This window comes from Pristis pectinata, chromosome 10 (genome assembly GCF_009764475.1).
Source record: "Pristis pectinata isolate sPriPec2 chromosome 10, sPriPec2.1.pri, whole genome shotgun sequence".
Lineage (NCBI taxonomy): Eukaryota > Metazoa > Chordata > Chondrichthyes > Rhinopristiformes > Pristidae > Pristis > Pristis pectinata.
The window spans coordinates 92,631,446-92,653,729 of NC_067414.1; the positions used below are offsets into that span (position 1 = coordinate 92,631,446).

General features: G+C 46.1%; 1 protein-coding gene across 4 annotated transcripts in view; it reads right to left on the reverse strand.

The window, feature by feature from the left end:
• daam2 (dishevelled associated activator of morphogenesis 2) overlaps nucleotides 1-22,284 on the reverse strand; it is a 327,537-nt gene that overhangs the window by 77,940 nt on the left and 227,313 nt on the right. For 3 of the 4 annotated variants that reach the window (XM_052024248.1, XM_052024249.1, XM_052024251.1), the window contains 3 exons: nucleotides 14,153-14,260; nucleotides 5,655-5,687; nucleotides 5,396-5,502 (listed from right to left, as the gene is read on the reverse strand). In XM_052024248.1, the coding sequence (XP_051880208.1) occupies nucleotides 5,396-5,502; nucleotides 5,655-5,687; nucleotides 14,153-14,260 (248 nt within the window). The remainder of the gene's footprint in view (nucleotides 1-5,395; nucleotides 5,503-5,654; nucleotides 5,688-14,152; nucleotides 14,261-22,284) is intronic. The other variant, XM_052024252.1, reaches the window with a different exon arrangement.

Here is a 22,284-nt window from a genome sequence, read left to right on the forward strand (position 1 = left end):
TGGAAGGAAACCGGAGCGCCCGGAGGAAACCTATGCAGTTACGGGGAGAAGGTGCAAACTCCACATGGACAGCATCTGAGGTCAGGATTGAACCCAGATCTCTGGAGCTTTGAGGCGGTAGCTCTACTGGGTGTGCCACTGTGCCATCCAGTTGCACTATTTGCAGTATTGCATAGTTACCTCAATCAACGCACTGGCAGGGGTGGTAGTAGAGCAGATATGATGGAGGCGTTCAAGAGGCTTTTAGATATGCACATGAATATGCAGGGAATGGCAGGAGATGTATCATGTGCAGGCAGAAGGGATTAGTTTAATTTGGCATCGTACTTGGCACAAATATCATGGGCCGAAGGGCCTGTTCCTGTGCTGTACTGTTCTATGTTCCATGTTCTAATTAGTGGGACCAAATTTCAGCAGCATGCATCCTCCTCTAGATCATACATTTAGCTGTGTGCTAAAACTTCATGACAAAGGGTTGCGCAGAATAACCTACGCTGAATCCTTGGTGCAGTCCTCTAGTGCTGTTGTTTGGACATGTTAAACTGGGCTCCATCTGAAGTCTCACATGGATGTGAAAGACCCCATGGGCCAAACCCACTCATTTTCAAAAAGCAGTCATTATTTTTAATGTGATTGTGGTTTAATGTCCCAGTCAGAGCCAAACCCCTGACAATTCAGTGCTGCTAGCAGGGTGCTAGCCCAGAATTCTGTGCTCAAGTCTCTGAGGTGGGACTTAAACCTGGAATTTTCTGTCACATAGACAAGGGGGCTGCCCCTGCCCAGCTGGGGGATGCAATATAAACAGAGATTAAATCGACTACAAGGCATATTTTGACAGGGTGTGCAGGGACAGGGGGTCCAGAGTATGTATGTGCTTAAATCCTATTTCCTCAGGAGGCTACAGAAATTTGGCATGTCCCCTTTGACCCTCATCAATTTTTATCAATGCACCATAGAGAGCATCCTATCTGGATGCATCATGGCTTGGTACAGCAACTGCTCTGCCCAAGACTGCAAGAAACTGCAGAGAGTTGTGGACACAGCTCAGCACATCACGGAAACCAGCCTCCCTTCCATAGACTCTGTCTACACTTCTCGCTGCCTTGGTCAAGCAGCCAACATAATCAAAGACCCCCGCCACCCCAGACATTCTCTCTTCTCCCCCCCTTCCATCGGGCAGAAGATACAAAAGCCCAAAAGCACGTATCACTAGGCTCAAGGACAGCTTTTATCCTGCTGTTATAAGATTATTGAATGGTCCCCTAGTATGATGAGATAGACTCTTGACCTCACAATCTACCTAGTGATGGACTTGCACCTTATTGTTTGCCTGCACTGCACTTTCTCTGTAACTGTAACACTATAGTCCTCATGCTGTTCTTGTTTTCCCTTGTACTACCTCAATGCACTGCTGTAATGAAATGATCTACATGGATGGCATGCAAAACAAAAGTTTTTCACTGTACCTCAGTAATTGTGACACAATAATAAACCAATTTAAATTTACCAATTTAAATGGCAGAGTATGCTGAGAGAGTGGTTAGTAACATCAGTGGAAACCTGGGATACATAAATGGATGCACGGAATATAGAGGGAGGGAAGTTGTGCTGTACAAAACACTGGGATATTCCATCCAATTTGGGATGGATGTTAAAGTCCCAGGGAGGGGGTGGAACAGTTTTACCAGAATGGTTCCAGGAATGGGTGGACTTCAGCTCCAGGGGTTGTTCTGGAAAAACTGGGCTCGCTCTCCTTAGAGCAGAGAAGGCTGAACAGAGTTTTCCCATTGCTGGATGGTTCGAGGACCTGGTAAGAAAGATTTAAAGGTCTAGGCTGAAGATATTAAGGAGATGTAAGGTAAAAAAAACTTTTCCACTCAGAGTTTGGATCTGATCTGAAACTCAGTGTAGGGATAGAAACAGAGTCAATCAGGGCTTCTGAAAGGCAATTGGATAAGGTGGAATAATTTGCTGAGCCAGCAGTCGCAGCAGGAGAATGGGATTGACAAGACAGGTCTACCGGGAGTTGGCATACACAATGCCATAACAATCAAAGAGGCTTGTGCTTCATTCTCCTCTCTGCTACTCCTGAAGGTGTTTCCTCTTGCTGGGGCTCTGCTTCCACAGAGGTTGACCATATCTACCACCTCAGGAGCCAGCCTCTGAAGTGGAACACCTGAGCAACTACAGAAACTTAAGGCAGAGAAGGAGACCATTCAGGCCATCTTGTCCGCCCTGGATTTCCCACCTCATGCTTGCTGTTTGGCTGATTATTACAGCAAGAGGGACAATGGACCTTTTTTGAGATTAGCCAACTCAGCACAATAGAAGGGTATATTTCCAACCAGGCTGGTCCATATAATTTAGTATCCGACGAGTGAGCTTGCCCTATTAATTGAGGTATTGGCAACGTTCAGGGAAAATACGTTTTTAATGGGCTTTTTAACAGATGGGTTAAACGTACCATCGTCTCCACTGTTTACACATCATGCATTGAAAATAGAGATACTGGTGAATTATGTTGTTTTTTTTGAAAACATACCATTTTCTATATTTGCTGCAAAATTCCCTCATTAATCTATGGCATGGCTCTGTGTCTGTGTTGTATCACACAGCCGACATCGAAGGTGAAACGTTAAACAAACTGGGAGGGATGATAGATTGTCCACATTAGCTCCTCCGTGAAGGGTTACTATTGGTGCCGCTGATACTTGCCCCCTGTCTTCCCAAGGATTTGCTACTCTCATCGCTCCAGTTACTTCCTCACCTGCCCACCCCCTGCCCCACCCGCTGCCCCTCTTGGAAACGGTGACTGATTCCAGTTGGTTTTCCATCAGGGACTCAAGAATGGCTTTTTGAAGGCAGAGCTTGAATCTGCTTCCACCCCCCTGCTGCCTGTGAATTCCGGATCAGAACCAGTCTCTGAGTAAATAAAAGCTCTCCCCTTCATATCCCCCTCATACATTTCACCCAGAATTATAAATCTGCGCTCCTGGTCCTTGAACCATCCACTAATAGGAACAGCTTCCCTCGATTTACTACCCGCCCCCCCCCCCCCCCCGTCTAAAGTAGATATAAATTTGTACACCGCCAAATCTCTTCTCAGCCAAGGACAACACCAGCTTGTCCTGCCCAACTGGTATTGGTATTGGTTTATTATTGTCACTTGTACAGTGAAAAACTTGTCTTGTGTACCTATCGTACAGGTCAGTTCATTACACAGTGCAGTTACATTGAGTTAGTACAGAGTGCATTGAGGTAGTACAGGTAAAAACAATAACACTACAGAGTAAGGTGTCACAGCTACAGAGAAAGTGCAGTGCAATAAGGTGCAAGGTCACAACAGGGTAGATCATGAGGTCAGAGTCCATCTCATCCTATAAGGGAACCGTTCAATAGTCTTATCACAGTGGGATAGAAGCTGTCCTTAAGCCTGGTGGTACGTGCCCTCAGGCTCCTGTATCTTCTACCTGATGGGAGAGGAGAGAAGAGAGAATGACCCGGGTGGGTGGGGTCTTTGATTATGCTGGCTGCTTCACCAAGGCAGCGAGAGGTAAAGACAGAGTCCAAGGAGGGGAGGCTGGTGTCCGTGACACGTTGGGCTGTATCCACAACTCCCTGCAGTCTCTTGTGGTCCTGGGCAGAGCAGTTGCCATACCAAGCCGTGATGCGTCCAGATAGGATGCTTTCTATGGTGCATCGATAAAAGTTGGTGAGAGTGAAAGGGGATAAACCGAATTTCTTTAGCCTCCTGAGGAAGTAGAGGCGCCGGTGAGCTCTCTTGACCGTGGCATCTACGTGATTTGATCATGACTCCAAGCCAAGGGTTAGTCACTTGGACTACTGGCAAGCAATTCAGCAGATCCCAGGTCTTTGCCGCTGTGCCCATCTCCCTGAGGGGCAATGGCGTTCATCTCAGTTTTCTGCTCTTTCCCTGTGGCCCCTGCAAATTATTCTCTCTTCGAGTGCCCATGCAGTTCATGTCGAAGGACCTGACTGATCCTGCTTCCACTACCCTCTGTTGCAGTGGACGTCTTGTCCTTTCCTTCACAAACACTGCACTATCGTGCAATGTTGCAAAGAAAGAATCAGGCCAATTCAGGTTCTCGGTTGCTCGGCTGTGGTCAGCTGAAGAGTCGGCGGGTGGGTGGCGAGGGTCGGCGGCGAACAGTGAAAGGTCAGTGATTCAGTTCTTCTCCTTGGCCCTGAGATACGGCGGCATTTTCCCGCCAATAGTCGGGAGCACAGTATGTGACAACCCCTTCGAGGTACAGAATCGTGGAGTTGTACAGCACCGAAACAGGCCCTTCAGCCCACAGCATCCATGCTGACCATTTTGCCCATCTACACCGATCCCATTTGTCTGCCATTCCTTCTGTACCTCGCTTACTTAAGCATCTTTCTAAATGCCCCTTAAGCGTTGTGATTGTATCTGATTCCACCACTTCCTCTGGCCAGATCCCCTTTCAATCTTCAACTTCTTGCAAACCATAATACCCCTACCACGAGAATAAATATCCTGACTCGCTACCATATCTATCCCTCTCATAATCTTATATACTTCCATCAGGTCACCCTTCAGCCTCCTTTGCTCTGGGAAAAACAAGCCCAGCCCACCCAATCTCCCTCCCCCCTCAATAACTAAAGTCCTCCAATCCAGGAAGCATCCTGGTGAATCTCCTCTGCACTCTCCACGTGGTCTGCATCTCCCCATTGCCAGTCACTTCAACTCCCCCTCCCACTCCATCACTGATACGTCAGTCCTCAGCCTCCTCCACTGCCAGGAGAAGGTGGACCGAAAGAAAGTGAAAATGAAGGAGTAAGAAAGAGCGGGAACAAGAAAGAAAAAGACACCTTGCATTTTCATATACAGGCCGTCTCGGGGTTATGAATGCCTGGTTTACGGACCCTACATACAAATGAGCTCCCATTATATTAAATTCAAAAGTCTGATGTACGTACATAGTTCGTTCCTACGAACAGCAGAACTACCTTCCTCTCTCTTTCTCCACTTTTAGTAAATTGTTCTTTCTTGAGAGTCCAATGTGCTTTTGATGCCATTCATTACAATACTGCAGAGGTAGGGTTACCACATCGAGTGATGTTTTGTGTATTTTCTGACTTATGGATGGATGTCTGTAAAATCGGAACCTGTTCATTACCCGGGGATGGTCTGCACATTTTTATGACCTCAGAATACCCCAAAGTGCATTACAGCCATTGAATTCTCTTGAAGTGCAGTCACGTAAAGAGGTTGATTTGCTCTTTAAATGACTGATGATGCCCTGTAGGGATTAAGGTAGGAGCCATTCTAGTTGGCTGCTTGAGCCGATGACACCCACCACCCTGACTGCCACCAAACGCCCTGCCCTGCTTGCTTTATCTTTGCACTTACTTTGACAACAGGATGACGCAGTTCTGAGCCCTGCGTCCATCGATCACTGAGAGCTCCTTCACTTTCCTCATCGTGAGGTAGAGGTCCTCATTTGAGCCGAGCTCCTTCTGTGTTCGAAGGGAGAAAGGAAAAGTGAACGCACTTGTGGACGGACGGAGCCCCCCCCCATCAAATGACTGCCGATCGGTTCAATGAAACCGAGAGTCAATGGCACAGTGGATGGCGGTCACCCGCAGAGTGAAAGGATGTCTGCACTCACCTGTTTTGGCAGGTTAGTGTTAGTGAGCAGGTCCTGAGCAGGAGAGGTCACCGAGGACATAGAAAAAATTAAACATGCCAAGGTGAGTTAGTATTCAGCAGGAAGTAACCGTGCAGCTGAAGTGCGGTAAAGCTAAGATATCTTTATTAGTCACATGTACATCGAAACACACAGTGAAATGCATCTGGGGCCAGCCCGCAAGTGTCGCCACGCTTCCGGCGCCGACATAGCATGCCCACAACTTCCTAACCCGTGCGTCTTTGGAATGTGGGAAGAAACCAGTGCAAACCCACGCAGACACGGGGAGGATGTACAAACTCCTTACAGACAGCGGCTGGAATTGAACCCGGGTCGCTGGTGCTGTAATAGCATTACGTTAACCACTACACTACCGTGCCTGCCATAGAACCAGTGTCTACAGCACTATCACATGCTATTTTGAGACCATCAGAGTAACACCAATGTGCAGTGCCACCAAGTTCCCGATGTTTCCACTTCTCGAATGTCTTCATCAGCCATAAAGTGGAATTCCACCGCTTGTCAACAAGCTCAGCTTGTCTCAGCAGCTGGAACTGTGAGTTATAGAGTCACACAGCACAGAAATAGGCCCTTTGGCCCAACATGTCGATGCTGATCATCAGTTACTGACCCATACTAATCCCATTTGGTCCATAGCCTTTCACATCTTGGTGGTTCAAGTGCTCATTGAGATACTTCGTCAATGCTATGAGAGTACCCTCCCCCACTAACCCCTCAGGTAGTGCGTACCAGATTCCGAACATCCTCTGGGAGAAAAAATTCTTCCTCAGATCCCCTCGAAATCTCTTACACATTACCATAAATCTATGCCCTCCAGCTTTAGACACCTCTGCTGTGTTCTTCAGTACAGATTCCATTGTGAGGGGCATTTATCATATATTTGTAACATAGGAGGCCATTCAGCACATTGAGTTTATGCTTGCTCTCGGCCAATCCCATTCATTGTATCCTATTCTCCAGCAAATTCCCATCAGCCCCTCCACTGATTTTCCTACCACTCACCTACACAGTGGGGGCAATTTACAGCGGCCAATTAACCAACCAACTCACTCATCTTTAAAATAAGGGTGGAAACTAGAGCACCGGGAGGAAACCCACATGGGTTTAATATGGACCTAATGCAAGAAAATAAGATTGGCAAAGATAGGCATCATGGTTGGCATGGATTAATTGGTCCAGAGGATCTATTTCAGTGTTATACAGCTCTATGACTCTATAGATGGATGGGGTCAAACCAGGATCAACAAAGTCACAAAGAAGTAGCTGGTGATGGGTGCTTGGTTACTGATTTGACAGTGGCTGACTGACTGACTGGCAGTGTGTGCACAATGGGCCTGAGGTGCTGGCCATTCCCACAGAGTGAAGGGATGAGGTGCAAGAGGTTCCAGACGGCCTCCACAACCCATCCACCAATGTCAGGAGAGGTACCACAGTGTTACAGGTAGTGCAGTTGTCTCACAGCTCCAGCGACCCCTGTTCAAATCTGACCACAGGTGCTGTCTGGGTTTCCTCCTGTAGGTTAATTGGCTACTGTAACCTATCCTGGTGTAGGTGGGGGGGCAGGGAAATTAGGGGGATGGGGTTGTTAATGGTCATCAGTGAGAGAGAGGACACCACTGGGAAGTACGTGGGGGAATAGGATAAATGGAATTGCTCTAGGAGCCAGAGGAGATTCAATGGGCCAAATGGCCTCCTTCTATGCCAGTAGGAAAGATTGTTGCCTCACCAGCCCCTGGTGACAGAGAGCTTAGAGGAAGGAAAGAGAGAGCTCAGTAACATAGTGTCATGACAACCTTTCCCTCAATGTCAGCAAAACAAAAGAGCTGGTCATTGACTTCAGGAAGGGGGGCGGTGCACATACTCCTGTTTAGATCAAGGGCACTGAGGTCAAGAGGGTTGAGAGCTTCAAGGTCCTAGGAGTGAACATCACCAATAGCCTGTCCTGTTCCAACCACATGGATGCCATGGCCAAGAAAGCTCACCAGTGCCTCTACTTCCTCAGGAGGCTGAAGAAATTTGGCTCATCCCCTTTGACATTCACCAATTTTTATAGATGCACCATAGAAAGCATCCTATCCAGATGCATCATGGCTTGGTATGGCAACTGCTCTGCCCAAGACCTCAAGAAACTGCAGAGAGTTGTGGATACAGCTCAGCACATCACAGAAACCAGTCTGCCCTCCATGGACTCTGTCGACACTTCTGGCTGCTTCGGTAAAGTAGCCAACATAATCAAAGACCCCACCCATCCCGGGACATTCTCTCTTCTCCCTTTCCCATTGGGCAGAAGATACAAAAGCCTGAAAGCACATACCACCAGGCTCAAGGACAGCTTCTATCCCGCTGTTATAAGATTATTGAACGGTTCCCTAGTATGATAAGATGGACTCTTGACCTCACAAACGACCTCGTTATGACCTTGCACCTTATTGTCTGCCTGCACTGCACTTTCTCTGTAACTGTAACACTTTATTCTGCATTCTGTTATGGTTTTCCCTTGTACTACCTTAATGTACTGATGTGATGAAATGATCTGTGTGGATGGCATGCAAAACAAAGTTTTTCACTGTACCTCGGTACATGTAAAATAATAAACCAATTTACCTCTGTTTGGGATTTTGAATTGACGGATACAGTGGAGCTGTTGCATAGCATGGAACTGGCTATTTACAGAAGGACTTATCCCCAGACACTTGTTTGCATTTTACTTCTAAGCAGCCTGCCGACCCTGGGCTGTAATGATTGACAGGCCGCAAGGCGGTGTGGAAGAGGCAAGACACGGCCTTATATGGGTGTAAAGTGGAGGCGGCCAAAAACGGCTTTAAAAGAGAATGCTACTCAATGGGTCTTACAAACAGAAAACTGTGTGGATTTAATCTCCTGAAGGGCTCCCTTCTGAACGCTCAGTTTTTGCCTGATGCAAGATACTTAACCCTTGCCTCCCTGCTTTGAAAGGGAAAAAGGCAAATTCCTCGACTGCCCTGTGCAATTGCTGAAGGCTCACATGCCAAAAATGGAGCAAGCAAGCCAGATGTCAGGGCTTGATAAACTGTCTGCATACATTTTACACTCGCTCATAAACATTATGTAAAACTGCAGTGACACATTTAGATTAACAGGCGCCTGAACACTCCAACTTCTCTCCGAGCACGAGAGCACTCTATATTTCTTTTGCTTTACATACACAAAGGTGCACATGCACTGGTACAAATACACAAGACACACACACACACACACACACACACACATGACAGAGTGAGGCAGAACTAAATGCTTTTAATGGATCTGTATCAGGCGGAAGATGCAAGGTAGACCAATCGACTCTCAGACAACTGCTCTTTCATGAAACAAAGACCCACTCTACTCTGTCACGTTAACCCTTTGGCTGAGTTTGGAAAACTCCTTTCTCCCCCGGGGCTGACAGCTTTTCAGAGTTACGCAGAGCTAAGTTAAACATGCTGAATTACTCAAATAGTGGATCAAAAACAGGAAATTCTGGAAGTAATCAGCAGGTCATCAGGAAAGTCATCGATTTGAAACATTAACCCTGTTTCTCTCTCCGCAGATGCTGCCTGACCTGCCAAATATTTCCACCATTCTCTGTCTTTATATTGGATTCTGATATTTTGCTTTTGAGGGATTATTTTTGTAATTTTAAAAAAGCAGAGAAATTTAAGGCACTGAAGAAGTCTATCTGGTACGTACTGGCTGGAAAAGAACTCGAGACAAATCCTACTTCCCAGACCTGAGTCCACCATCTTGTGCACGGTGATGCTTATCCAATGCAGTGAGATTTGCAGACTCGGCCTCTTTTCCAGACTCACACTACCATTTGGATCCTCTTCCCAAATATGTGTGCACCCCCACCCTCTTGCGATTGAAAAATCCAAAAACAAACCCTGTAGATGCTGAAAATCTGAAACAAAAGCCAGAGAATGCTGGAAACACTCAGCAGGCGAGGCAGCATCTGTGGGAAGAGAACCAGTTAACATTTCGGCTCCGGGAGCCTTCATCAGAATCGGAAAAGAGAAAAAAAGCGAATCAGTTTTCAGTAGTGGAGAAGGTGGGGGAGGGATGGGGAGGACAAAGGGAATATCTCTGGTAGGCTGGGACCAACTGAGTAAATGTTGCAAGTTTGATCTGCTGGGCATGTGATGAGCAGCACATTACACAGACAAAGCAGCATAATCTGATCCTAACTGCTACACTGACTGCTACATTCACTCAGTTGGTCTCATCCTGTCAGAGATATTCCCTTTGTCCTGTCCATCCCTCCCCCACCTTCTTCACTACAGAAAACTAACTTAAGATTTTAAGAGATTTTAAGATTTCTTTATTAGTCACATGTACATCGAAACACACAGTGAAATGCATCTTTTTGCGTAGAGTGTTCTGGGGGGCAGCCCGCAAGTGTCGCCACGCTTCCGGCGCCAACATAGCACGCCCACAACTTCCTAACCCATATGTCTTGCTTCCTCTCTTTCCCAATTCTGAAGGCGTCCAGATCGGAAATGTTAACTGTTTCTGTCTCCACAGAAGCCGCCTGACTGGCTGAATGCTTCCCATATTTTCTCCTCTTTTTATTCATCTCTCTCTAAAGCAACTTTCTTATAACCCTGGAAGGTCCCATCTGATTTTATACACCTATTTTTTCACAGTCTTTTCTGTTCTAAGAGAAATAATCTCAACTAGTCAATCTCTCCTCATTATAAAACCTCCCTATCCCTGAAAATATCCTCGTAAATCTCCTCTGAACCCTCTCTGGTGACCAGAACCTTTCACCATCAAATCCAATACATCAAAGCACACACACACCAGGGTGGTAGGATATCAGGTGATGGCTATGGTGCAGTGGCTCAGCCACTCCAGAGACCTGGGTTCAATCCTGACCTCTGACACTGTCTGTGTGGAGTTTGCACGTTCACCCTGTGACCATGTGGGTTTCCTCCGGCTGTTCCAGTTTACTCCCACATCCCAGAGATGTGCGGGTTGGCTGGTCAATTGGCCACTGTAAATTGCCCCGGGTGTGGAGGTGAGTGGTAGAATCTGGGGGGAGCTGCTGGAAAAGTTGGGAGAATAAAATGGGCTCAATGTGGGATGAGAGGTTAATGGTCAGCAGGTACTTGATGGGCCAAATGGCCTGTTTCCAATTTGCATGACTCTAAAGGTTTAGGATAGTACATATCGTAAGATATATATCAAAGATTGGTGGTGTAGTGGATTGCCAAAGGATACATCGGGATACAGATCAGTTGCAGATATGGGCAGAGAAATGGCAGATAAAGTTTAATCTGGCCAAATGTCAGATGTTTGATTTTGGGAGATCAAATGTAAAGGGACAGTACGCTGTTAATGGCAAAACCCCTAACAGTGTTGATGTACAGAGGGATCTTGGGCTCCAAGACAATAACTCCCTGAAAGTGGCTGTACAGGTTGATAGGGTAGTAATGAAGGTGTATGGCATGCTTGCCTTTATTAGTTGAAGCACTGAGTTTAAGAGTCAGGAAGTTATGTTGCAGCTTTACAAAACTCTAGTTAGGGTGCATCTGGAGAATTGCATTCAGTTCTGGTTGCCCCATTATAGGAAGGATGTGGAGGCTTTGGAGAGGGCGCAGAAGAGGTTTACCAGGATGCTGCCTGGATTAGAGGGCATGTGCCATGAGGAGAGGTTGGACAAACTTGGGTTGCTTTCTCTGGAGCGGCGGAGGCTGAGGGGAGACCTGATAGAAGTTTAAGATTATGAGAGGCATAGAGAGAGTTGACAGCTGGTTACTTTTTCCCAGGGTTGAAATGTCTAATGCTAGAGAGCATGCATTTAAGGTGAGAGGGGGTAAGTTCAAAGATGTGTGGGACATTTTTTACACAGAGAGTGGTGGGGGCCTGGAATGTGCTGCCAGGGGTGGTGGTGGAGGCAGATACTAAAGAGGTGTTTCAGAGGCTCTTAGATAGGCACATGAATGTGCAGAGAATGGAGGGATATGGACATTGTTTAGGCAAAAGGGATTCGTTTAGTTAGGCATTTAATTACTAGTTTAAGTACTGTGGCCCAACATTGTGGGCCGAAGAGCCTGTTCCTGTGCTGTACTGTTCTGTGTTCTATGTTCTATATGGATAATTAGCAGTTAGGATGAATTCCCAGGTCCTGAATATCATTCAGGAAACAGCTAGATACTAAAATAAGGAGATACTATGTATGATACAACAACCTTATGTAACACCTTTTTCAACCAAACCAATCTTGTGAATCCACGCAAGGATCAGCCAACACTTTTTTTTCCCCAAGGTTTGTGGCGTGAAATGTAAAACTTAGTGAGTGGAAAGAGTAATTTTCATGCAGGAGCACATAGAAGCGCGAGGGACGATTTTGAGTGAGCTCATCTCAAGGGAAATAGAAACAAGCTTCCAGTAATAAGGAAGTCAGAGGCATGGTCAGGTTCATGGACAGGAATGGTCGAGAGGGATGTGGGCCAAATGCAGGCAAGCAGGACGAGCTCAGGAAGGCACCTTGGTCGGCATGGAGAGATGGGCCGAAGGGACTGTTTCCTGTGCTGTATCACCCGATGGCTCTAAGCAGTATCATACTGGTTAAAACTTAATGACAAACCCCAGCCACAAGGATCCTAAGGGACTTTGAGCTATTGCCAGCCAGCCAGCTTCAAACACCATTGAACAGGCCATTGGGTCCAGTGTGCCCCTCTGTTTAATTTATTCATTCGTGTCACTGGCAAGGCCAACACTTAATGTCCCTGGATTGAGGAGGAAGTTAAGAATCGGTCACAGTAGACTGGATAAAGGTGAAAGGTATCAGTCAGCGTTTGGGCTTTTCACGGCAGTGGTTTCATGGTCTCCATTGCTAATGATGGATACAATTAACTTCTTCCACTGACGGAAGCGGCAGGAACCAGGGGACATGGAAGGAAGGAGCAAATCAAAAAACTGCAGATGCTGGAAATATTCAGGTCAGGCAGCATCTGTGGAAAAGGGAAAGTCAATGTTTCGGGTCTGTGACCCTTTGTCTCGTCCTAGCACAGACATTCCTTTGCACTGCACATCCCTCCCCCACCTTCTCTTCTACCGTGAACAAACTTGTACCTCTCTCTTTCCCAGTTCTGATGGAGGGTCACAGACCCAGAATGTTGACCGTTTCTCTTTCCGCGGATGCTGTCCTGACCTGCTGAGTGCAGGTTTCTTGTACTGACAGAAGAACAAGGTGACACTTAAACATTCCTTTTTTCTCAAACACAAGGATTGGTCAGGGTCTACAGTGCACTGCCAGAAGCAGCAGTGGAGACAGATTCAGTTGGAGCATTCAAAAGGGAACTGGACAAGTTCTTGAAAGGGAGGAATTTGTAGGGCTTTGGGGAGAAGGCATGAGACCAAGGTTGGATTCCTCTTACATAGACCCAGTGCAGATTCGACAAGTTAAAGTACTTCTTCCATGCTGTAATTTTTCTCTGATTCTGAATTTACATTTTTCAGCTGTTGTGTTGGGATTTAAACTTATCCCTCTGGATCAGAGTTCCAGGATTTTCCAGTAACATTTGCACAATGCTACTACACTCCCTGTGCCAGCCATGTCAAAAAGCTTTCCAAAAAGTTCCATTTTTTTCCCTGTTGCGTTTAATTCTCCTTCAAGTTTATACAGTTTTGGAAGTTCCCATTAAATCGGCTTCCAACACCCTTTCCTATTTTAGATCATAACAACTCACTGCATTAAAAATCCCACCTTATTTCTCTTTGATTTATTCTTCCTCTTACCCTATGGCTTTGGTTACCGAGCCTTCTGCCAATAGTAATCTTCAGGGACATGACCTTGCAAATATCCTGTCTGTACCCCGCAGTCTCTTGCAGAGTCATAGAGTCATCCAGCATTGCAACAGGCCCTTTGGCCCAACTGGTCCATGCCGATCACGATTCCCATCTGAGCTAGTTCCAAGTGCCCGTGTTTGGCCCACATCCCTCTAAACCTTTCCTCTCCATGTACCCGTCCAAGTACCTTTTAAATGCTGTTGAATGTACCTGCCTCAACCACTGGCAGTTCATTCTATATACTGACCACTCTCTGAGTGAAAAAGTTGCCCCGTCAGGTTCCTATCAAATCTCTCAACTCTCACCTTAAACCTATGCCCTCTAGTTCTTGATTCCCCAACCCTAGGAAACAGATTGAGTGCATTCACCCTATCTATGCCCTTCATGATTTTATACACCTCTCTAAGATCAACTCTCAGTCTCCTACATTCCAAGGAATAAAGTTCTGGCCTGTCCAACCTCTCCCTACAACTCAGTCCCTTTATGTAGGTGCAGCACAGTGGTGCAGCTGGTAAAGTCCCAAACTGCTCATCCTCTCTCCATATCTCAGTCCCTCATTTGCAGTTGTAGTTTTGTAGCTGAACAAAATTCCCAGTACCTGCCCTACATACACAATACAGGTTCAATACAGATGGAAAGGAACAACCTACCTGTTGCCTCTGGTAAGCTGAGAACATCTTCTCAAAATCTTCCAGATCCAAGACGCTGAAGGCTCGGAGGTCATCGATCTCAGCCCACACCGTGCCCCCGATTCTGTTCTGCAAGAGTCAACCACAGAAACATGGGTGATGCTGCAAAAATAGTATTTCTTGCACAGTAAGATGTGATTTCACAGCTCGCTATCAGTGTAATGTGAGACAAGCCCCAAACTCTGCAACCCCCTCTTTAAACTTTTCCATCTCTCCCCTTGAAACACTGCTTAAAAACGACCTCCTTGACCATTTTCAGTCCTCTGCCCTTATGTGACCTTGGAAAGTGAGATATCTTCAGTCAAACATCGGTCAGACCTCAGCTGGAATGCTGTGTACAGTTCTGGTCACCATACTACAGGAAGGACATGGTAGCACTGGAGAGGGTGCAGAGGAGATTCACCAGGATGTTGCCTGGGATGGAGCGTTTCTGTTATGATGAGGGGGTGGAGAGGCTGGGTCTGTTTTCCCTGGAGCAGAGGAGATGAAGAGGGGACAGAATTGAGGCGTATAAAATTATGAGGGGTATACATTGGGTTGACTGCAGGAAGCTATTCCCCATATCAGAGGTAGATAAAACTAGAGCACGTAAAGAGAAAGGGCACGTGATTTAGAGTGGACCTGAGTGGGACCTTTTCCACCCAGGGAGTGTTGCGTACCTAAAATACACAGACGCGCTGACAGCATTTAAGAAGTGTCTGGATGAGCACTCAGATCACCTAGGTGTACACGGCTAAGGGGTAAAGTTCTGGAAGATGTGGTTATTTATAGATGGGTGCCCAATGGTCAGCATGGACGTGGTCTGTTTCCATGCTGTACGACTCTTATGATTCCACAGCTGACGGAAACAGCAGTGAACAGGCTAGCTCTGTACAGTGTAAAGCAAAAATACTGCAGATGTCAGAAATGTGAAATAAAAACAGAAAATGCTGGAGGTATTTAGCAGGTCGGACAGCATCTGTGGAGAGAGAAATGGAGGTAATGTTTCAGGTCAATGAAGGATCATTGACCTGACTCGAGGGTGTGGGGTCTGGGCAATGATGATGCCCTTGAATGTCAAGGTTAGGTGGTTAGACTCTCTCTAGTGTGAGTCCCTGACACTTTTCTCCTGTGAATATCACTTGCCACCCATCAGCCATGCCTGAAGGTTATCCAGGTCTTGGCTGCATGCAAACTTTGGGCTGCTCCACTGGATGAGGAGTTGTGGATGGAACTGAATGTTGTTTAATCATCAGAGAACAACCCTACTTTGGCCTTATGGTGGAAGGAAGGTCATAGAGCCATTGACTTATACAGCAGGGAAACAGACCCTTCAGCCCAACTCGTCCATGCCAATCAAGCTGTCTACCTGAGCTAGTTCCATTTTGGCCCATGTCCTCTACACTTTTCCTGTCCATGTACCTGTCTAAATGTATTTTAAACATTGTAATTGTACCTGCCTCTACAGCTTCCTCTGGCAGCTCGTTCCACATACCCACCACCCTCTGTGTGAAAAACTTGCCCGTCAGGTCCCTTTTAAGTTTCTTCCCCTCTCACCTTAAGTCTATGCCCTCTAGTTTTAGACTCCCCTATCCTGGAAAAAAGACTGTGACCATCCATCTTATCTAAACCCCTCATGATTTTGTATTCCTCTATAAGGTCACCCCCTCAGCCTCCTACGCTCCAGGGAAAAATGCCCCAGCCTATCCATCCTCTCCTTATAATTCAAGCTCTCCACTCCCTGCAACATCCTTATGAATATTTTCTGCACCCTTTCCAGCTTAATGACACCCTTCCTATAGATGGGCAACCAGAATTGCACACAGTACTCCAAGTGTGGTCTCACCAACGACTTGTACAGTTGCAACATTATGTCCCAACTCTTGTACTCAATGTCCCAACTGATGAAGGCAATTGCGCCAAGGTTATTGATGAAGCAGCTGAATATGTTGGCTCAGGCATTCCCCTGAGGAACACGTGCAGTGATATCTCGGAGCTTGAATGCTTGACCTCCAATAAGCACAACCGACTTTCTCAGTCCGAGGTATTAGGTGATGTCTGTCAGCACGTGTCACTGTGTGTGTAAGTGCTTGTTGGTGTTTATATAGGTGGCCTTCAGCTTAAGGAGGTGAAATGAGGGAGAATGGCCAGGAATTTGTATGGAATGAATGGTCAGGTTCAGGAACAGCTACTTCCCTACAACCATCAGGTTCTTGAACTGACTTGCACAACCCTAACCCTACCTCAGCAACGGAATACTACGGACCACCTCTTGCACTGCTGTGGACTTGTGTTTTCATTTGTCCTAATGCCTTGTTTTGCACAGTCTTTTTACCTTGCTGTCTTGTATAACTTGTATATAATGTACGTATAATTTACATTCTGTGTGTTGTCTGAATCTACGTGCCTGTGATGCTGCCGCAAGCAAGTTCTTCATTGTACCTGTGCACATGACAATAAACTCAACTTGACTTGACCCCTTCTGCCCTGTAGTGTGGTCAAGTCTCAAACCAGTAATCTGGAGTGATCCAGTGCAGCACTGAGGAAGTGCTGCTGCACAGTAGAAGACAATGTTTTTTGGACACAAGAACCATTTCCCCCCTTACATGATCAGAATAAAATACTCAGAGCAGTATTTCAGAGCACTTAGGGAATATTTGGAAAACTGTAAGCAATCTTGGGCCCTGTATCTAAGGATGGATGTGTTGGCCCTGGAGAGGGTCCAGAGGAGGTTCACAACAATGGTCCTGGGAATGAAAGGCTTAACATATGAGGAACGTTCGATCGCTCTGGGCCTGTACTCGATGGAGTTCAGAAGGATGAGGGGGGATCGCAGTGAAACCGACTGGATACTGCAAGGCCTGGTTAGAGTGGATATGGAGAGGATGATTCCATTAGTAGGAGAATCCAGGATCCGAGGGCACAGCCTCAGAATCAAGTGACGTCCCTTTAGAACTGAGATGAGGAGGAATTTCTTCAGCCAGACGGTGGTGAATCTGTGGAATTCGTTGCCACAGAGGACTGTGGAGGCCAAGTCACTGGGTGTATCTAAGACGGAGACTGATAGGTTCTTGATTGGTAAGGGGGTTAAGGGTTAAGGGGAGAAGGCGGGGGAATGGGGTTGAAAAAACCAGCCATGGTTGAATGGTGGAGCAGACTCGATGGTGGAATGGCCTAATCCTGCTCCTATATTTTATGGTCTATGGTCTGACACTTCCCTGTATTCTGACTAATATCTGACTAAGATTTCTTTATTAGTCATATGTACATCGACACATGCAGTGAAATGCATCTTTTGTGTAGAGTGTTCTGGGGGCAGCCCGCAAGTGTCGCCACACTTCCGGCACCAACATAGCATGTCCACAACTTCCTAACCCGCATGTCTTTGGAATATGGGAGGAAAGCGGAGCACCCGGAGGAAACCCACGCAGACACACGGGGAGAACGTACAAAGTCCTTACAGACAGCGGCTGGAATTGAACCTGGGTTGCTGGCGCTGTAATAGCGTTACACTAACTGCTACACTACTGTGCCTGCCCAACTATCGGGTTGTTATCACATTGCTCATTGTAGCACCTTAATATGTGTAAATTGGCTGGCTAAATTATGACAGTGAATACATTTCAAAAGTACTTCACTGAGTGTGACAGCAGGCCAGTGTAGCAGTGTTTAGATGCAATGGTGTACCACTGTGTTAAGGTATTAGTGTACCAACGTGACAGTGCAATCATGTTCCGACATGACTATCCGGCAGACACCCTCTGCTGAGAAGACCCAAGTTCCCACAATGGGATTGAATGTTTCAGTTACTGTGGAGAGACTGGATAGGCTGGGTTTGTCTTCCCGGGAGCAGAGGAGGCCGAGGGGGGACCTGATAAGAGGTATGCAAAGTTATGGGAGCAAAATTTAAGGTGTAATATGGCAGAAGCAACAACGATCGTCAACCTATTCGATTTTAGTTTATGAGTTAATCAATTCACCTAAACCAATCAATGAACTCTCCCCTTTCACCTTATGAGGTATGTTCTGTTCAAAATTATCAAGTTCAAGTCAACTTTAAAACATTGTAAAGAAAATTACAAAGAAACAACCCACGGGTACGTACACTCAGTAGAAAGGAAAACAACCTGATTTTGTAGTATGTGGCCAATTAAATTAAATAAGCATTTCAGGGTTCAAAGGACAGTATTTTGCTTCCATACGTTAGGTGTCACACAGAGCAGTCCAGATACCCAGGGAGAGAAAGAATTGTTACAGTAGTGAAGAAGGCCATCCAGCCCATCGAACCCATGCCAGCTCTGAGTAGTGATACAGTTGTCCCACTTCTGTGTTTTTTTGCCCAGAAATTTAGGAACTTCTCCCCGGAATACATGCATTAATTATTTAGCATGTAGACGTATCAGGTCGACTGGACTGAATTGAGTTTGCAGTTTGTTTAACCTCTTGCCGCTGCAGCGGCCCTCTGTTTCACAGCCAATGCGCTCGCAGCGCGGGCAGCAATCCCTTGTTAGAGCCTCGTTTGTTTCCAGAGGCAGTTGGCCCATTCCTGCGGGAACCAGAATTCCATTTCCCTCCTGCAACCACTGCTTCGGGCGCTCTGACGGACAATGAGTTCTGCAGCAAACATGCATTGTAAGGTGAAGCCATTTTAACCTGGAAAGCCGTGTGCACTCATCTGCAACACATTACGGTGCAAACTCTGCCTCAGGAAGGTCCTTAGCCTTTTTCAGCACCCTCACTCTCCCCCAAACCATGTTAGTACAGGCAGCGCCCTGGTTCAGTTTCTCAGAACTGTCCATCAGCCGATTTCTCCGTAAGTCAGAAATGTCTGTTTTCTGCAGCTACCCCATATTGTATCACCCTATACACAATTGGTATAATTCTTTCATTTCATTGAATAATGACCCGAATGCTACCTACAATTAAACTGATGGAACATATACTGCATCTAATCATTAATGAACACGATGAAACATTTTATTATCATCATTAATAGCTTGAAAAATGCTTTAAAAATGTACGGGAGAATTTGCGTAAAGTCAGGATTTTCCTAAGTTAGGACAATTGTAACCTGGGGAGCCTCTGTAGATGATCTGACTTTTTTAAAAATGTATTTGCTCTTGGTATGCGGACATCACCGTCAATGCCATCATTTGCTGTCCTTCCCTAATTTACTTGCCTCTGAACTGAGGGGGCAGATAAGAGTCGGCCACTTAGGTGGGTCTGGAGTCACGTGTAGGCCAGACAGGGTGAGGACAGCTGATTTCCTGAGTGAACCAGATGAGTTTTTACAACATTCTGGTGGTGTTGTTGTTACTGTTACTGAGGTCACCTACTGCTTAAAACTCCAGATTTATTGCATCTAAATTCCCAGGATGTCCTGGTGGGATTTAAACTCATGTCTCTGGGTCAATGGTCCAGAACTCTGGTTGATAGTCCAGTAACTTAACCAGCATGCTATTCTGTCCCTCAATAAACTATATAAAAGTTACCAAGTAGGAAACAGCAGATGGTCTGATGGATGCATCATTGTGACTTCAGTAGACTATATATAAAACCCCTGAACCCCTGGATTAGATCTCAGTCTGTAATCACTCTCAGGTACCCATTATTCTATATATAAACCCCCTGAACTGCTGGATTAGATCCCAGTCTGAAATCACTCCCAGGTACCCATTATTCCATATATAAACCCACTGAACCCCTGGATTAGATCCCAGTCTGTGATCACCCCCAGGTATCCTTTATTCTATATATAAACCACCTGAACCACTGGATTAGATCACAGTCTGTAATCACTCCCAGGTATCCATTATTCTATATATAAACCCCCTGAACCCCTGGATTAGATCCCAGTCTGTAATCACACCAGGTATCCATTATTCTATATATAAACCCCCTGAACCCCTGGATTAGATCCCAGTCTGTAATCACACCCAGGTATCCATTATTCTATATATAATCCTGTGAATCTAAACTCAATCATATTGTCCCCTCCAGGGGAAGATCCCAACCTTGGTGCACAGTGCTGGATTATAATAGCAGGACTTTGTCACGGGTTTCCTGCCTCCACATTGCTGCACCTTCACATAATTGGCCAAGTGTCCAGAGGTTGGGGGAGTGGGGGGTTGGTGTAACGCAATGGAGAGAGTCCACTGACCAAAAAGCAAGCCCATCAGAAAGTGTGAGGTTGGTAGAGGGAGGGAGGGAGAATGGTGATTAATGTAGGCTCTCAAAATGGGAAGACTTGTGGGCTAACTAAATTTAAATTCAGCAGGTGCCATGGATGGAGTTGAATTTAGGTTGTTGGACCTGGCCTCTGAATTACCAGCTTAACCACATCACCAGTCCGGAGAGTTATACAGGATGGAAAGGAGGTGGCTTCTGAAATCGGGCAGACATTGTGTTGTAGAGTCAAGCATGGGGAATGTGTCCTCACTGACTTATGAAAATCAGAGTCCTGTTTCCCCAAAGATGCTAAAACGCGTGTGTGGATGGGTTGAAACACACAACGGAGCTGGAGGAACTCAGTGGGTCAGGCAGCATCTGTAGAGGGAAATGGACCGTCGACGTTTCAGGTCAAGACCTTTCATCAGTCCAGATGAAGGGTCTCGACCCGAAACATCGACTGTCCATTTCCCTCCACAGATGCTGCCTGACCCGCTGAGATCCTCCAGCTCCGTTGTGTGTTGTTCCAGATTTCCAGCATCTGCGGTCTCTTGTGTCTCCAGTGTGCATGGGCTGGTTGTCCCAACTTTTGCAGCTCAGCTAGAGAATATAAAATCTGGAATTTATAAGCAAACAGTTTTGTTGTTGATTATGGCAGTCATGGTATCACCAGATTTTTGTTGCAATACCCCATCTAATTCACTAATGCCCTTCGGAGGAGTACGTCTGCCGTCCCTACCCGGTCTGAACTGTGTGTGACTGCAGACCACAGCAGAGTGGTTGACACTGAAATGACTCAGCCTGAAACTCTGCTCTGGGGCAATTAAGCTTGGATAATAAATGCTGGTGTTGCCTCTGATACCCAGGTCCTGGAAAATGATTTATATTTTAAAAAAGCAGCAAAACAGACAATATATAATTGCTTCACGCTACACTCGACAGCTGTTTCGTTATCCAAAAGAATTCCTCTGATCCACTTGACTCCAAAGTTTCTTCCACATGAGGTTGTGTGTGGGACAAGTGGCTGGGAATCTGGCCAGACCTGAGAGTGCCAGAGAGGTCTCTGTCAGAAGCAATATTAAGAACCCTAGAACAGCGACAGTACATTTGCTCCCATTCATGGCCAATACCAGAGGGCCAAGTCAGGTGATGCTCCAACCTCCCTAACTGGAACTTAAAGCTTTTGAAGACCATTGGGAGTAGGAGGCAGGATAGTCCCGGGACTTTTGAAATTGTAGTGATTTATCAATGTCTGGAATGTGAGGGGAATTGGTAAAACCAATGCTTATTGCCAAACCTTTGAACAAAATTGCCCAGAAATTTATCCATTGCATCCTGACCACAAAAATCAATCCAATGAAGTGAATTGCGCTGGGCTGTTTCAGAGGACTATTCAACCAGTCCAAAGGGTCTGGTGTCGCATAAGAAACAGGAGCAGGAGTAGGCCATTCAGCCCCTTGAGCCTGCTGTGCCAGTCAATTGGATCATAGCTGAACTTCTACCGAGGACAGCTTCTATCCTGCTGTTATAAGGCTATGGAACGGTCCCTTGTATGATAAAATGGACTCTTGACCTCACAAGCTACCTCATTATGGCCTTGCACCTTATTGTCTGCCTGCACTGCACTTTCTCTGTAACTGTAACACTTTATTCTGCATTCTGTTACGGTTTTCCCTTGTACTACCTAAATGCACTGATGTAATGAAATGATCTGTATGGATGGCATGCAAAACAAAGTTTTTCACTGTACCTCGGTATATGTGACGATAATAAACCAATTTACCCACTTACCAATTTACACCACTTTTCTGCACTATCCTCATATCCTGAGATTGCCTAATATCCCAAACTCTTATTTTATTTCTGTTTTGAATGAACTCAGTGACTGAAGGTCCACAAACCCCAGTGTTTGAGAAGTCCAAAAGATTCATTGCTCTTTGAATGAA